This window comes from Scyliorhinus torazame, chromosome 3, assembly GCF_047496885.1.
Source record: "Scyliorhinus torazame isolate Kashiwa2021f chromosome 3, sScyTor2.1, whole genome shotgun sequence".
NCBI lineage: Eukaryota > Metazoa > Chordata > Chondrichthyes > Carcharhiniformes > Scyliorhinidae > Scyliorhinus > Scyliorhinus torazame.
In genome coordinates this window covers 46,236,751-46,254,180 of record NC_092709.1, presented here as the reverse complement: position 1 = coordinate 46,254,180, position 17,430 = coordinate 46,236,751, and the positions used below count along the sequence as shown (strand labels likewise).

The 17,430-nt window shown below is 47.2% G+C and overlaps 1 protein-coding gene across 4 annotated transcripts in view; it reads left to right on the top strand.

Annotated features, from left to right (window-relative positions):
- Positions 1-17,430, top strand: part of LOC140408433 (alpha-1,3-mannosyl-glycoprotein 4-beta-N-acetylglucosaminyltransferase B-like) — a 446,701-nt gene that overhangs the window by 216,213 nt on the left and 213,058 nt on the right. For all 4 annotated transcript variants that reach the window (XM_072495615.1, XM_072495614.1, XM_072495616.1 and 1 more), the window contains one exon: positions 6,078-6,211. In XM_072495615.1, the coding sequence (XP_072351716.1) occupies positions 6,078-6,211 (134 nt within the window). The remainder of the gene's footprint in view (positions 1-6,077; positions 6,212-17,430) is intronic.

Genomic DNA, 17,430 nt, shown 5'->3' with positions numbered 1-17,430 from the left:
CAAATTCACCACCCTCTGCATGAAGTTGTTCCTCCTGAGCTCAGCTTTAAATCTACCGCCTCTCAACCGATATTTGTGGTCCCTCGTTCTAGACTGCCCCACAAGGGGGAACGTTTGGTCCACGTTTACTTTATCAATCCCTCTTATATTTTAAATACGTCAATCAGATCCCCTCGCATTCTTCTTTATTTGTTAACTATTTTTATTCAAGACAATTTCACATAAAAACACAAAATATCAGAAGAACAAAACAACTCAATAAACAACCACAACCCGCCTGTTCCCCTGGCACCAACCACCCGCCACATCCCATATTCCCCATTTTAACCCCCTTAGCCACCCCTATCAACACCTCCCCCCCACCCCCACTTGCTGACCCCTCATTCCTCCTTGGAGAAATAGATAAAAGGCTTCCACCTTCAGGTGAACCCTTCTGCCGACCTTCGCAGAGCAAACGTAACCTTCTCCAGCCTCAGGAATTCTGCCAGGACGCTCACCCACACGCCCTCTTTTGGCAGCTCCAAGACCCGCAACCCGAGCAAAATCTGTCTCCGGGCTATCAGGGAGGAAAAGGCCAAAACATCGGCCTCTCTCACCCCCTGGAACGCCGATCTTCCAACACCCCAAATATCGCCACCTCTGGACTCAGGAATACCCCCACACCCAACACCTCGGACATCACATCTGAGAACCCCAGTAGTTTCCCAACCAGTGAACTGGGACTCACTGGTCTGTAGTTCCCTGGCAACCTTTCTTAAATAGTGGGGCCACATTAGCTGTTCTCTAGTCCTCTGGCACCACCCCCGTGGCCAGAGAGGAATTAAAAATTTGGGTCAGAGCCCCTGCAATCTCCTCCCTCGCCTCCCACAGCAGCCTAGGACACAATTCATCCAGACCTGGAGATTTGTCCACTTTTAAGCTTGCCAACATCCCCAATACCTTGTCACTCCCTCTGTCAATTTGCTCAAGAACCTCGCAATCTCTTCTCTTCAAGTTCCAAAACTACCTCCTCATTGTCTTGGGTGAAAACAGATGTGAAATATTCATTCAACATCCTACCAATGTCCTCTGGCTCCACCCACAGATTTCCGCCTTGGTCCTTAATGGGTCCTACTCTTTCCCTGGTTATCCTCTTCCCATTGATTTATTTACAGAATATCTTGGGATTTTCCCTACTTTTACCAGCCAGAGCTTTCTCATATCCCCTCTTTGCTCTCCTAATTGATTTCTTATCCTCCATCCTGCACTTTCTGCACTCCATTAATGCCTCTGCAGACTTGTTCTCCTTATACTTGTTAAAAGCCTCTCTTTTCCTTCTCATTGCATCCTGAATGTCTCTGGTCATCCATGGTTCTCTGGGTTTGTTACACCTTCATATTACCCCTGAGGGAACATATTGGGCCTGTACCCGTCCCATTATATTTTTGAACGCCCCCCCCCCCCCCCCCCTCCCCACTGCTCTTCTGTAGATTTCCCCACAAGTATCTCTTCCCAGTCTACCTTGGCCAGATCCTGCCTTATTTTGTTAAAATCTACTCTCCCATAATCCAAATCCTTTTTTTGCAACTTGTCTATTTCTTTGTCCATAACAAATTCAAATTGAACAATGTTGTGGTCGCTATCACTAAAATGCTCCCCACCAACACATCAACCATCTGTCATTTTCCGGAATTTGTTCCAGCACTGCTCCAACCTTTGTTGGATCCTCTACATATTGAGCTAAACGTTCTCCTGTATACATTTTAAGAACTCCACTCCATCTAAGCCCTTAACATGATGGCTATCCCAATTAAATTTGGAAAAGTTGAAATCACCTAATATAATTACCCTCTTATTATTTTTACACCCTTTTGCAAATTGCACACATATTTGCTGCTCAATTTCCCACTGACTATCTGGAAGTCTATAATAAACACCTAGCAACGTAGCTGTCCCTTTTTAAATCCTAAACTCTACCCACAAAGCTTCATTTGATGCCCCCTCCAAGGTATCATCTCTCCTTACTGCAGTAACTGCCTCCTTAACTAATAATGCAATGCCGCCTCCTCTTTTACCCCCTCCTCTGTCTTGCCTGAAGATTCTATATCCTGGGATGTTGAGCTGCCAACCCTGCCCCTCACTCAACCATGTCTCTGTGATAGCTATTATATCAGAATTACACTTGTCAATCATCACTCTTAACTCATCCATTTTACCTTTAATACTCCTGGCATTAAAGTAGAGGCCATCCAGCCTTGTCTTACTCCCTTAAAAATGTATTCCCTCTGACCTGATTGCTTTTCTCTGTTATACTGTGTCCCTATTCTGCTATCAGTCCGCGTCCCCTCCTCCTGCCAAACTAGTTTAAATTCTTCCCAACAGCCCTAGCAAACCCGCCAGCAAGGATGTTAGTCCCCCTCTAGTTTAGATGTAGACCGTCCCGCTTGTACAGGCCCACCTTCCCCCAAAACGGTCTCAATGATCCAGGAATCTAACCCCGCCCTCCCGCACGAACTCTTAAGCCATGCATTCATCTGTGTTATTCTCCTATTCCTGTACTCACTAGCACGTGGCACAGGAAGTAATTCGGAGATTACAACCCAAGAGGTCCTGCTCTTTAGTCTATTGCCTAACTCCCTCATCCCACTTTCTACATATGTCATTGGTACAAACATGTGCCATGACCTCTGTCTTATCACCCTCTCCCTTCAGGATGCCCTGCAGCCATTCAATGACATCCTGGACCCTGGAACCAGGGAGGCAACACACCATCCTGGAGTCTTTTTCATGACCACAGAAGCACCTAAATGTGCCCCTGACTATGGAGTCCCCTATGACTATTGCTCTTCTGTGCTTTGATCCTCCCTGCTGAACAACAGAGCCAGCCATGTTGCCACTGCTTTGGCCGCTGCTGTTGTTTTCCTCTGTTAGCCCATCCCACCCAACAGTATCCAAAATGGTATACTTGTTAGAGAGGGGGACAGCCAGGGGGGATTCCTGCACTGACTGCCTGCCCTTTCTAGTCGTCACCCATCTGCCTGCCTGTGTGACCACATCCCTATAACTCCTGTTTTAGACGCTGCATGCTCTTAAGTGCATCCAACTGCTGCTCCAACCGAACCACAAGGTCTGTGAGGAGCTGCCATTGGGTACACTTCCTGCAGATGTAATCATCCAGAACGCTGGAAACATCATGGACCTCCCACATCTCACTGTTAGAGCACTGGATCCTACTGACTGACATTTCTAGCATTAATTAATTACATCAAAATAAATACTTATTAAATTTAAGTTAAAATTAACTATCAAGTCCCTTGCACCTGATTTTCTCCAATAAATATTAAATGTGAAATACATTAATCTCCTAGTTACTCCTCTACTTAGTTAATTACTCTAGTTTTTCAAATTTAGAACAGATTCCAATCTCCAAGATCCAACAGGTAAGTTATTTATACTTACTGTTCAGAAGCTCCTCCTCCTCGAGTTTGCGGCAACCCTGCTCCCTGCCAACTAGCTCCTCTCGCGCTCTTTTCAATCTCCCGCTCCTCTCGCGCTCTTGTGGCCTGCAATAGGACACAAAGGATGGTGGTAAAAGGCTGTTTGATTAACTGGAGGCCAGAGTTCAATGGCGTATAACAGGGATCAATGCTGGTTCCCTTATTGTTTGTTATATATATATATAAATGATACAGACGAGAATGTTGGGGGGAATGATAAATACGTTTGCAGAAGACACCAACAATGGTAGGGTGGTTATTAGTGAAGAAGAGGGTCGTAGATTACAGGAAGATATAGATGGGTTGGTCAGAAGGGCAGAGTAGTGGAAGATGGTATTTAACCCTGATAAGTGGCGGCACAGTGGTTAGCACTGCTACCTCCAGAGTCCCAGGTTCAATTCTGGCCTCGGGTGACTGTCTGTGTGGAGTTTGCACTTGCTCCCCCTGTCTGCGTGGGTTTCCTCCGGGTGCTCTCGTTTCCTCCCACAGTCCAAAGATGTGCAGGTTAGGTGGATTGGACATCCTAAATTGCCACTTAGTATCCAAAAGGTTAGGTGGAGTTACTGGGTTACGGAGATAGGGTGGGGCTCTTTCAGAGGGTTGGTGCAGACCTCAATGGGCTGAGTGGCCTCCTTCTGCATTGTAGGGATTCTATGATTCTGAGTGCGAGGTGATGCACTTTCGGAGAAGAAGCAGGACAGTGCATATGTAATGAATGGCAGGGCACTAGGAAGCTCAGAGGAACAGATGGATCTTGGGCCATTTGTTCACAGATCCCTGAAGGAGACAGAGTAGGTCAGTAGGGTAGTTAAGCAGGCATATGGGACTCTTGCCTTTATCAGTCGTTACATAGAATATAAGAGCAAAGAGGTTATGTTGGAGCTGCACAGAACATTGGCTAGGCCGCTGCTGGAGTACTGTGTTCAGTTCTGGTCCACTATAGGAAGGAGATGATTGCACTGGAGGGGGTACAGAGGAGATTCACCAGTGTGTGGCCTGGGATGGAGCGTCTGAGCTATTAGGAGAGACTGGATAGGCTTGGATTGTTTTCTTTAGAGTAGAGAAGGCTGAGGGGGGATATCATTGAGGTGTATAAGATTATGAGGAGTTTGGGCAGGGTAAATAGGAAGCAACTGTTCCCCTTGGTTGAGGGGTCAATCACAATGGGGCATAGTTTTCGGGTGAGAGGGAAGAGTTTCCGAAAGAGATTTGAGAAAAAACAATTTCACTCAAGAGGGTGGTAGGAATCTAGAATGCACTGCCTGGGAAGGTAGTGGAGACTGGAAACCTCACAACCTTTAAAAAGCACTGGATGAACACTTGAAACATCATCACATTCAAGGATATAGGCCAAATGCTGGTAAATGGGATTAGCGTGCGATTCGGGGTAGTTATTGTCAGTGCAGACTGGATGGGCTGAAGGCATTTTCTGCGCTGTACATCATAGAATTTACAGTACAGAAGGAGACCATTCGGCCCATCGAGTCTGCACCGGCTCTTGGAAAGAGCACCCTACCCAAGGTCAACACCTCCACACGATCCCCATAACCCAGTAACCCCACCCAACACTAAGGGCAACTTTGGACACTAAGGGCAATTTATCATGGCCAACCCACCTAACCTGCACATCTTTGGACTGTGGGAGGAAACCGGAGCACCCGGAGTAAACCCACGCGCACACGGGGAGGATGTGCAGACTCCGCACAGACAGTGAACCAAGCCGGAATCGAACCTGGGACCCTGGAGCTGTGAAGCAATTGTGCTATCCACAATGCTACCGTGCTGCCCTATGATTCTATGATTCGACTCTATGATTCTATATGTATAATTAATTCAGCTCCAAACCTGGATTCAGACATGGGTTCTCACCATTCCAGCCAATGGGAAGGGCACTGCTGGAACCGCCCGCCATGACACTTAGACAAAAAAATGGGGGAATTCCGCCAAATGTTTCAAGTCCAATTTGACTCTTCTTCACAACACTTTTATGAAAGCATTTAATGGGTCTCCGTTTCTACATCCCCGCAACCCAATTGCCATAGTCTCCCCCCCAAAAAAGAAACTATGGGCCAATTTAGGAAATGATGGGGTAGGATTTTAACCTCCTACCCCAAGATACGAGGGTAAAACACACAGTACTCCAGCAGCAGCCTAACCAATGTTCTGCGCAGCTCCAACATAACCTCTTTGCTCTTATATTCTATGCCACGACTGATAAAGGCAAGAGTCCCATATGCCTGCTTAACTACCCTATTGACCTACTCTGTCTCCTTCAGGGATCTGTGAACAAATAGCCCAAGATCCATCTGTTCCTCTGAGCTTCCTAATGCCCTGCCATTCATTACAGATGCCTTTGTCGTGGACGTTTGTTACTTCCGAATAAAATGCAAAATTGGGTACAAGTAGTGAACATTTTAAAGACTGAATAAAAGTTTAGATTAATTGTTTCTATTAATTACATGAATGATCCTCTATATGCTGTCTTTGCCCAAAAGTTCAAATGGACTTAAATGCATCACATGTGCTAACGTAGCAGTTGTCGAATAGATAGTGTTCCAGTTGTGATATATTACTTCACCTGTCACTTTTTTCTTATTTTAGTTTTGATGGTGATGGGTGTACCCACAGTAAAGAGAGAATCGCAAACGTACCTGTTTGACACACTGAACTCCCTTATTTACGAGCTCTCTCCAGAGGAAAGGAAAAATTGCATAATAGTTGTACTTATTGCAGAGGTCAGTCAAGTTTTAATGTAATTTTACCTTATGCAACGTTAGGTATTTTGCAAACAAAGTATTAAACTTTATTATCACTGATACTGAACATCCGCGAGAACGGTCAAGCATATTAAATGTGCTCTCAAAATTGTAAAATGAATTATTGTTGTTTGTCATGTTGAACATGCTCCACATCGGATGATAAATGGAACTTAACACTGAAGGGACAATCTGTTCCATCACTGTTGATTAAGTATTCAAACACTGAATGGGCTGCTTAGCTCAGCTAGATGGTTAGTGTGTGGCTCAGCATAAGGCCAACAAAGTGGGTTTGATTTCGGTGTTGTTCTCTGCTTTGCTTCACCTGGATGGCTTGGATGAGGAGTGTTGAACAAAGAACAACAAGCTGTGTTAACGAACAATCTAATTTATTAACACTACTAAATAAGATTTGTACGTTTTCCTAAAGTATAAGGTTACTGTATTAAACTATGCTATCTCTAACTACCGAACTCTAAAATACACAACTGATGTCTTCTGTGCTTAACCATCTTCTACCTCTTCTCCTGGACTCTCCTGCTCACTCTCTCGTCTTTCCCAGAAATCTAAGAGTCAGTTTATAGTACTGTCCCTTAGCTCCCTCTAGTGGCTAGTTTTAACAAAACATTAACACTTCACATGCTGTACATTTATATAATGTCACAATTCCGGTTCCTGCTTCCTCCCCCTGCCCCTGCCAGTGGAAGGCAATGGCAAACCACTGAGTCTGCACGTTCTCCCCGTGTTTGAGTGGGTTTCTTCCGGGTGTTCCGGTTTCCTCCCACAAACCCAGAAAGACATGCTTGTTAGGTGAATTGGACATTCAGAATTCGCCCTCAGTGTACCCGAACAGGCGCCGGAGTGTGGTGACTAGGGGATTTTCACAGTAATGTCATTGCAGTGTTAATGTAAGCCTACTTGTGACGCTAATAAATAATATTATTACAAAAATGCCAAGAAAAATGGTTCAGGAAGATATATAAGTCAGCAATGAGCCACGGACCTGTATTGGGGCAGAACATTCATGGGAGTGGAGTTCCTGCCTATTCAACCAAATAAATAAAGAGCCAAGTGTTTCTTTGCACCATAAGTATTCACCTGAAGCATTAACCGGTTCCTTGAGTATCGCTGAAAAAAGACACATCGGTCAGATTTCCCTGGAAGGACAAGGGGCGAGATTCTCTGACCCCCCCACCGGGTCGGAGAATCGTCGGCAGGCCGCGCGAATTGCGCCACGCCGCCCCGATGTTTGGACGCGATTCTCCGCAGAGCGTGCCGCCAGCGTGGTGGGCGCGGCACCGATCGGGGTATGCGACGACTCTCTGGCCCGGGTCAGGCCGGCGCGCCGATTCTCCGGCCCGGATGGGCCGAGCGGCCGTCAACAAAAAGCCGAGTCCAGCTGGCGCCGTTCTAACATCCTCTGAGCCGGCGGGACCTCAGTGTTTTAGGGTCCGGGGGTGGCCTGTGGATGGGGAGGGGGGGCCGACCCCAGGGGGTGCCTCCGTAGTGGCCTGGCCCGCGATCGGGGCCCACCGATCAGTGAGCCGGCGTCTCTATCCCCCGGCCTCTTTTCCTCTATGCCGGCTCCTGTAGCCCTGCGCCATTTGGCGTCGGGGCCGCGCAGGGAAGAAGGCCACTGCGCATGCGCTAGTTGGCTCCGGCCCAACTGCGCATGCACGGACCCTGCGGCGCCGGGTTCAGGCCAGGATCGGCAGCTGGAGTGGCGTGGGCCGCTCCAGCGTCATGCTAGCCCCCTGTGGGCTGCAGAATGGGGTCCCGGAACGTGCCGACGCCGGAGTAAAACACTCCTGTTTTTACACCGGCGTCGGCACTTAGCCGCTTGATGGGAGAATCCCGCCCCTGGTATCTCAAATGTTTGAGCAGCAGGTGAAGCTAGCTGTTTCACGCTGCTACTATGCAATAGCAACACGAGTGGTGTTCGCCACAACATGGCTGCTCTCAAACCAAAAAGACGTTCTGCCTATCACACAAATAAGTAATGTGGTATACGAATTCTGTGCCAGTGTGATTCTAGGTACGTAGGCCATTCATAGAACATAGAACATACAGTGCAGAAGGAGATCATTCGGCCCATCGAGTCTGTACCGACCCACTTAAGCTCTCACTTCCACCCTATCCCCGTACCCCAATAACCCCTCCTAACCTTTTGGACACTAACAGCAATTTATCATGGCAAATCCACCTAACCTGCACGTTCTTTGGACTGTGGGAGGAAACCGGAGCACCCGGAGGAAACCCATGCACACACGGGGAGAACGTGCAGACTCCATACAGACAGTGACCCAGCGGGGAATCGAACCTGGGACCCTGGCGCTGTGAAGCCACAGTGCTAGTCACTTGTGCTACCGTCTGAAAGACTGGCGAATCGTATCAACCGGCATGTCCCTTTGGCTGTTCGCAACAGCCAGGACACTGACCTTAAACAACTGGCCATTATTGAAAAACTCAAACAAAATTTAATAAGGCATGGGGAGTTCAAGTAAGCAAAACGTAATCAACATTTATTTTACAACAATTAAATACACGAATATCAGTGGAACCTCACCAGGTATTCTCTCTCCTGTTGGTCGGTTCCAGACTGCCCGACCTTTTATTCAAGCACGGGTCAGCTACCCTGCCCTTAGTGGGGGAGCTCATACTCCTCAAAGAGCGTGGGGAAAACAATCATCCCCACATCATATGACCCGTGCAGATTTCTACATTCCTCCCCCCACAGGCTGAAGACCTCCCGATGGATGATGAGGAGAAGACAACGGAGTTGCAAAAATTGTTCACGAAGAAGAAGAAACCAGTGCCACACTTGCAGCAATTGGATGACATTTTGGCTCTCGCAGGTTGCCGCCGAGTGGAGGAGTAGGGTCGGCCGGCGTGTACCTTCCCGGTGAACAACGTTCATGACTAGGGCGCCTGGGCTAATCATCGGAACATGGACTGAAAAAGAAGTATGTGGCCACTCTGTGGTCGCTCAGGACGTGATAGACGTCATCGGGTGGACCTCTCGCCACTTTGAGTGGGTGTCCACCAAGAACAGAAACATCGAGCCCAAAAAAGGACCGGCAAAAAACACATGAACGCGAGCCCAAGGGCGACCTGGCCATTCCTAGGGTTGTAAGGGTGTCGCCGTGGTTCTGATGTTCCTGACAAACGGGGCAATCCTGGGCCAATGCCTCGGTAGCCGTGTCTAGCCCTGACCACCAAATGTAGCTTCTAGCCAATATCTTCATCTTGAATACAGCAGGCTGCCCTGCATGAAGATCCTTCAAAACCAAAGCCTGCCCTTTTGCAGGGATGACGACTCTTGTGCTCCATCGGAGGATACTGTCCTCCATGGTTAGATTGGAGAACTTCGAAGAAAACACCTTCAACTCTCCTGGAAGCTGTTGCCACTGCCCAAAGTACAACACCAGCTTAGCCACCACAGGATCGGCCTGTGCCCATCTGCGGATACAAGAAGCAGTCACAGGCAAAGAGTCCATGAGGTTGAGGACCGTAATGGCTTTGTCCGACATGGGCGGGTCAGCGGCATCACCAGCAGGGGAAGACGAATCAATGCACCCATATTCCCAATTTGTGTCCCTGGACGGTGTTCAAATGAGTACTCATATGCGGCTAATATGCGCTGGATCCGTGCGGACGCTATCGGCAAGACTGCCTTGTCCTCACGAAAGAGACCGAGTATCTGCTTATGGTCAGTTATGATGACAAAATGGCGACCATAGATGTATCGATTAAAACGACAGCCAGGCCCTCCTTCTCAATATGTGCGTTGTTGCTCTCGGCAGCAATCAGTGTCCGGGAAGCAAACTAGATTGGACGTCACTTGTATGATGGGACAGGACCGCTCCAATGCCATAAGGTGAGGCGTCACACGTCACATACAGTGGTTTGGACGAGTCAAATGAGCCAACAGTTTCGAAGAGGATAAGTGGCACTTTACCGCCTTAAAGACCGTTGCCTGGCCCGCACCCCAAATCCATGCGTGGCGCTTTCTCAACATCAAATGAAGAGGGCCCAGGACGGTAGCCAGTTTTGGAATGAAACGCTTGTAATAATTTATGGGGCCTAAAAAAGAACAGAGCTCCGTGGCATCTCATGGTGTAGGAGCCATCTTTATCACCTTACTTTATCCGCTACTGGGTGTAGCCCTTCGCAGTCAAATTGACCGCCTTGGTGTGAAAGACACATTTTTCCCTGTGCAGGCGGACACCATACTTAAAGAATGTCTGTAGCACCGCCTCGAGGTTCTGAAGATGCTCCTCCTCCATGGCCCCAGGATAGAAACATCATCAAGATAGAAGGAAATGCATGCAAGCCATGCAAGATGCCCTCCATCATGCGCTGAAACACAGCACACGCTGAGGACATGCCAAATGGAAGCCAGCTACAGACCCTTGTGTGTGTTGATAGTCACATACTTTCTTGAGACCTGATACAAATGTAGCTGCAAATAAGCATTACTCATGTCGGGTTTTGTAAACGTCGATTCACCAACCAGTGTAATGTATAGATCCTCTATCCTGGGCAACGGGTAATGGTGTAACCTAGAAGCCGTGTTCACGGTTAACTTATAATCGCCACAAAGGTGAATCGTCCAATCTGGCTTCAGCACCAGAACCACCGGAGCTGCCCAGTCGGCCAAACGCACTGGTTAGATGATTCCCAAACTTTCCAACCATTGAAACTCGGTATTAGCCTTCTCTACGATCGTGTAAGGGACCGGGTGGGCCCTAAAATATCGGGGTTGGGCCTCCGGGCCCACCTGGATAGAAGCCATGCCCCCTTTAATGATACCGAGGCCTAGCTGAAACACTTTGGGGAACTTGCTCAGCACTGAGCCTAAACCCCCCATCGCCACTTGAAAAACATATTGCCAATCAATCTTCAAGTGGCGCAGCCAATCATAGTCCAACAAGCTGGTGCCATCACCTCGCACCACGATGAGTGAAAGGCACAGGGACTGACAGCCATAAACCAGCGGAGCGAACGTAGACCCCACTATATGCAAACACTCACCCATATACATGGCCAACTGAGCTGCCTTGCCCATCAACAACAAAGCACTCACTCCCTACTTGATCTGGGCAAAGGTGTGTTGCTCCATTACTTAAACAGCTGCTCCGGTGTCCAACTCCATCTGGAGCAAATGTCCATTGGCCTGTACTGGATTGCGAATCAGGGCTACACGGTGCACCGTCACAAAATTGAGATGCATCTTGGCCTCATCCTCAGCCTCTTCCGGGTCGTCCAAATACAGGGCCTTACCACAGGGTCACTGCGCACCATGACCAGGGTGCCTGGGGCCTGGGACATCGGCTCTTCTGCTGCCTGCTGCGACATCTAACGCGATGCCCACACTCCACACAGGAGGCCGAATCCCTGTCAGTGTAGTCCTGGGACGGTGTGCGGCACCTGGCCCCGTGACCAAAGGCTGGAATCGCTGTGGTGCTCCTTCCGAGCCATAGTGGAACCACATTGGGAGCGGCGCCAGACAACATTAGTTTCCATACCCTGTAACTGGGCCTCTTGCCGTGTTTTCTGGGGAAAGGGAGATTTGTGGCGCTTTTTGAAACGAGATGAGACTTTCGGCAATAATTTTCTTTTGAGTTTCATTGTCTCACAGACCGCGGTCGCGGAGCAAATCCGCTAAAACAGGGCCGTACGCTGAATATTCAGCGATCTTTCAAAATTGGGAAACAAACTTTGCAACAGACTCCCTGGTAGACCTCTCCGCCGGATTGCACTTGTTCACTGAGCGATGGTAGATGGGGCTGGGTTAAAATGCTGTCCCACCAACATGACGAGCTGGCCGAGCATCAGCGAGTCGTGTGCTGCCATAAATGTGAGGCTCTGGATCTCCCCAAACATATGCACTCTGCAGGCCATCAACAATATTGCGGTCTGGCACTCATTCTATGTGATGTTATTGGGTCTGAAGAGGTACCGCATTCGCTCTGCGTACTGATTCCAGGTTTCCATACCGAAGCCCAAACCATCCAAACACCCAAATAGAGGCATCTTCATTCACCCAACTTCACAGCGTGGTCCAGGAGAACAAAAAAAATCAATGTGGGGAGGTGGCTCAGCTGGATAGGTTACACGAGAACAGTTCCAGGTTTACCCTCATCGCCAGTTTAATAAGGCGGGTGTGCAAGTAAGCAAAAAGTAAACAACATTTATTTTACAACAATTACATACATGAGTGTAGAACCTCACCAGGTACTCTCTCCGGTTCCAGACTGGCCAACCTTTTATACAAGTACGGGTAAGCTACCCCGCCCCTAGCAGGGGAGCTCGTACTCTTCAAGGAACACGGGGAAAACAATCATCCCCACACTGTATGACACGTGCAAGGTATTACTCATAATGCCGAATATTAGTTATGATTCTGCAATTGGACAATATTTTCTAAACAATGCTGAGTGTGCTAAGAATTAGGCTGACAACCAATTTAAAATAATCAGTCAGGCTCACAGTGTGGCACACTTAATGTGTGCTAGAAGCAAGACATGTTAATACACAGGACCCTGTTCTTTGCAGACAGAAAGAACATGTAAACAGATTGCACCTCTTTCAACTGAACAAAATAGGCGACAGCCATTTTCGGGTTCATTCCCCAGGGCAATGTCTTAAACAATCAGAACCAACCTGCTTGTTTTGAATTTAAACAAAGCTTGGCAGTTAACTGTCAGCCATTGGTTAATTGATGATCTCCATGGTAATGTTTCAACCAATCAGAATCCACTTCCAACCAAGCAGCACTCTTTTCTCATGAAGTATAAACTGTTGTTCGCTTTGCACTTGGCATTCTTGTGAATATCCTGATGAGTGCAAGACAAAAAGCTTTGACATGCATCTTTTTACAGCAATACTCAAATTTTATAATTCGTTAGAGGGTCCCTCCATTATTATATGCCCTCATGTTTTCCTAACTACATCGGTAGGGTCCACCATTCTTTCTAAGCATAACTTCACACATACAATTTTTTCCTTTTTGGGAATAGCAGGGGAAGTGGTGGAAGGATTCCCGAACTGATTAACAGCCCATTGAACATCACTTTGAATGTTCCTTCCGCGGCCAACAAGTCCTGGCGTTGGACTTGAACCTGGAAATTCTGATCCAGAGATAGGGACGCTATCACTGTGCCACAAGACATTCTTTTGCTTCCATTGTGGACAAGCTCCTCCTGCAAAATGGAGAGTCGAATGTCAGTGAGACTGTTGCTCAGAATTTGGGTGATTGCCTGCAAATCTGAATAGCTGGATGTATATGAAGGCAGCAAGAGGTAGGTGTGATTCATCATTGAAAGGTGTGTGTAGGTGAGGTAGAATATCAGAACGTTCGCTATGTGTCTTGAGTCCTGGGGAACTGTTGATAGATGAATGATACAGATGCATATAATTGGTGGAGTGGTGAGTACAAGATATCTTTTGAAGGTACCTTGAGAAGCCACATGAGATCATTAAACTTCTTGTGACAACTCTGCCAGATCATTGTGCCCAGACATCAGGCGCCGAATTTTCACATTTGAGATGGGAATCAGGAATTTTCCTGACGATAATCTACTCCAATGCATTAGAAGACTATTCCACATTCACAATGCTGTCCTTTCACTTGACAAGTTGCCAGATGTCAGTAGTAAAAACCAGGTGACCGCATTATTTAATGGTAACTTGCCTTTTCAAATCACAGCACTATCATCGTTCACTTGGGTAAAACCTTTAGCATTTCATGACATGTGAAGTGAGCAACGCCTTTTGTACTGGCCTTTCACACAATTCCTGCCTCCAAACCTTGGTTCAAGATCTCTTTCTGCTGGAGTGATTTTGGTAATTTACCAAAATCAGACCCCCTCCATCAAAATTACAGAAGTTCTTAAGTGTCCTCTTTTGCAATGGTGCTGCAATGTTGGGACAACAACGTGCAGGCTCCCTACCTGCTCCCTTTCCCGTGCTGATGAAAATATCTAGAAATAGGGGCAGAATATGTGGATCCAGGCCACATTTAAAGCAGAATCAGTACAATTCAGCCATTGTGCGGCAGGAAAATCTGGCCCCAGGAGTTCACTTCCCTGGCCACCGTCCCCATTTCCTTTGGAGGGTAGTGCTTGAAGACCTCTTGGTCCCTGGAGAAACATTGTGTCCCTTCTACTCATCTCCCTGAGTAACATTTCCAATGCTGCATCTGTGAACCATGAGATCTGCCCTGTTTACTCCATTTCCCTTGCTCCATTTGTAGCACTGACAGTCAGCAGCAGCCTCCTTTCATTCAGAGAAACTTCCCTGTCAGGGGAGAGTGGCTTTAAGATCTGGAGGCGGAAATAATGCAACCTTCACATACTATTAGCTCCCCTGTTGAATGTGTAGCCAGCCAGCAGTGCAGATTGTGCTTGGCTTACACAGGAATTATTCAAGTGAGGAGGCAGTGCAAAGTTTACAATCTGCCTTCCTCAATAGGAAGAGGCAGATAAACAGGTGCAAATGAATTTTTAGTCGTATCTGTTTTGATTTTACATTATATAAAGCTGAATACTTCCCAGCCTGCATCACTCAGCTACAATTGATTTCATTTGGTTATCTCCTGGTCGATTGGAAACAATCGCCCCTATTCAAAAAGGGAGAGAGGAAAAAATAGGAAACTATAGACCGGTTAACTTGACCTCTGTGATGGGGAAATTTCTGGAATCAATCATGAAGGAAGAGAACATTTGGAAAGAGAAAGCTCAATCCACCATTGTCAGAATATTTTATGAAGGGTAAGTCATGCTTGACAAACTTGCTTGAGTTCTTTGAGGATGTGACCAGCAAGGTGGATAATGGGAACCTGTGGATGTGGTATACCTAGACTTCCAGAAGGCGTTTGACAAGTCGCTGCACAAAAGACTGATCCAGAAGGTGAAATCACAAGGGATTTGGGTAGAGTACTAGATTGGATTGAGGACTGGTTGACTAACAGAAAGCAGAGGGTCGGGATAACTGGGTCCTTCTCTAGCTGGCAAACAGTAACTAGCGGGGTGCCGCAGGCGTCAATCCTCGAACCTCAACTATTTACAATCTATATAAATGAACTGCAAGCACCGGCAGTGTGTAACATAGCAAAATTTGCGGATGATACTAAAATAGGTGGGGGAGCAGGCAGTGAAGAGGAAATAAGTTTACAGACGGATATAGGTAGGCTAGGAGAGTGGGCCAAAATTTGGCAAATGGAGTTTAATGTGGATAAGTGTGAGGTTATCCATTTTGGCCGAAAAAATAGAAAAGCAAATTATTATCGAAATGGAAAGCAGATTCAAAATGCATCTGGGCAGAGGGATCTTTGTTCATGAATCGCAGGTACAGCATAAAAAAGGCAAATAGAATTTTAGCGTTTATTGCAAAAGGACTGGGGTATAAAAGTAGATAAGTATTGTTGCAATTATGCAGAGTGTTGGTGAGACCACCTCTGGAGTATTGTGTCCTGTTTTGGTCTCCTTATTTAAGGAAGGATGTGGTGGCATTGGAGGCATTTCAGAGGAGGCTCACCAGATTGACTCTGGGGATGAAAGGGTTGACGTACGAGGAGAGATTGACAAGTTTGGGCTTGTATTCGTTGGAGTTTAGAAAAATGAGAGTGGATCTGATAGAGGTATATAAAATAAAGTAAACATAGACCAAATGTTCTCACGTGTGGTGCAATCTAGAACATGAGGTCACAGGTATTGGTTGAGAGGCGGTAGATTTAAACCTGAGATAAGGAGAAAGTACTTTTCGCAGAGGGTGGTGTGCCAAGGTGCCAGCTTGGCAGTGCCAAGGTGCACGCGCTCCAGGGAGAGGGTCAGGGAGCCACGCTGCACTGACCCCAGCCACCCAGGGGTCCCCGATGGCCCAGGAGGTGCTGTTCTGCCTGGTCCACGTTTCTGTGGGGAGGCCAGAGAATTGAGGGAGGCCAGTGGATCCCGGGCAGGTAGATCATAAGTAGGTTTATGACCTACTTCCACAAGCGTCATTTGGTCCTGCCCATTTTGGGTAAATCCCATGAGGGGCGGAGGCAATCGGGAGGCCCGCAGGATGCGTTGTGCTCTTGCTTCATATCTGGACTGATTCAGCGACCGTTAAGGGAATAGCATCGATGCCACGTGGAATACAATCAATTCCAATGAGAAACGGTGCCGAATTCACCAGGGACATGAGGCTATGACAGGTGAGGACCTTGAGAGGATTGTTATCACGAAGGAGGTAGTGATGGGCAAGCTAATGGGGCTAAAGGTAGACAAGTCTCCTGGCCCTGATGGAATGCATCCCAGAGTGCTAAAAGAGATGGCTAGGGAAATTGCAAATGCACTAGTGATAATTTACCAAAATTCACTAGACTCTGGGGTGGTCCCGGCGGATTGGAAATTAGCAAACGTGACACCACTGTTTAAAAAAGGAGGTAGGCAGAAAGTGGGTAATTATAGGCCAGTGAGCTTAACTTCGGTAGTAGGGAAGATGCTGGAATCTATCATCAAGGAAGAAATAGCAAGGCATCTGGATGGAAATTGTCCCATTGGACAGACGCAGCATGGGTTCATAAAGGGCAGGTCGTGCCTAACTAATTTAGTGGAATTTTTTGAGGACATTAACAGTGCGGTAGATAACGGGGAGCCAATGGATGTGGTATATCTGGATTTCCAGAAAGCCTTTGACAAGGTGCCACACAAAAGGTTGTTGCATAAGATAAAGATGCATGGCATTAAGGGGAAAGTAGGAGCATGGATAGAGGATTGGTTAATTAATAGAAAGCAAAGAGTGGGGATTAATGGGTGTTTCTCTGGTTGGCAATCAGTAGCTAGTGGTGTCCCTCAGGGATCAGTGTTGGGCCCACAACTGTTCACAATTTACATAGATGATTTGGAGTTGGGGACCAAGGGCAATGTGTCCAAGTTTGCAGACGACACTAAGATAAGTGGTAAAGCAAAAAGTGCAGAGGATACTGGAAGTCTGCAGAGGGATTTGGACAGGCTAAGTGAATGGGCTAGGGTCTGGCAGATGGAATACAATGTTGACAAATGTGAGGTTATCCATTTTGGTAAGAATAACGGCAAAAGGGATTATTATTTAAATGATAAAATATTAAAACATGCTGCTGTGCAGAGAGACCTGGGTGTGCTCGTGCATGAGTCGCAGAAAGTTGGTTTTCAGGTGCAACAGGTGATTAAGAA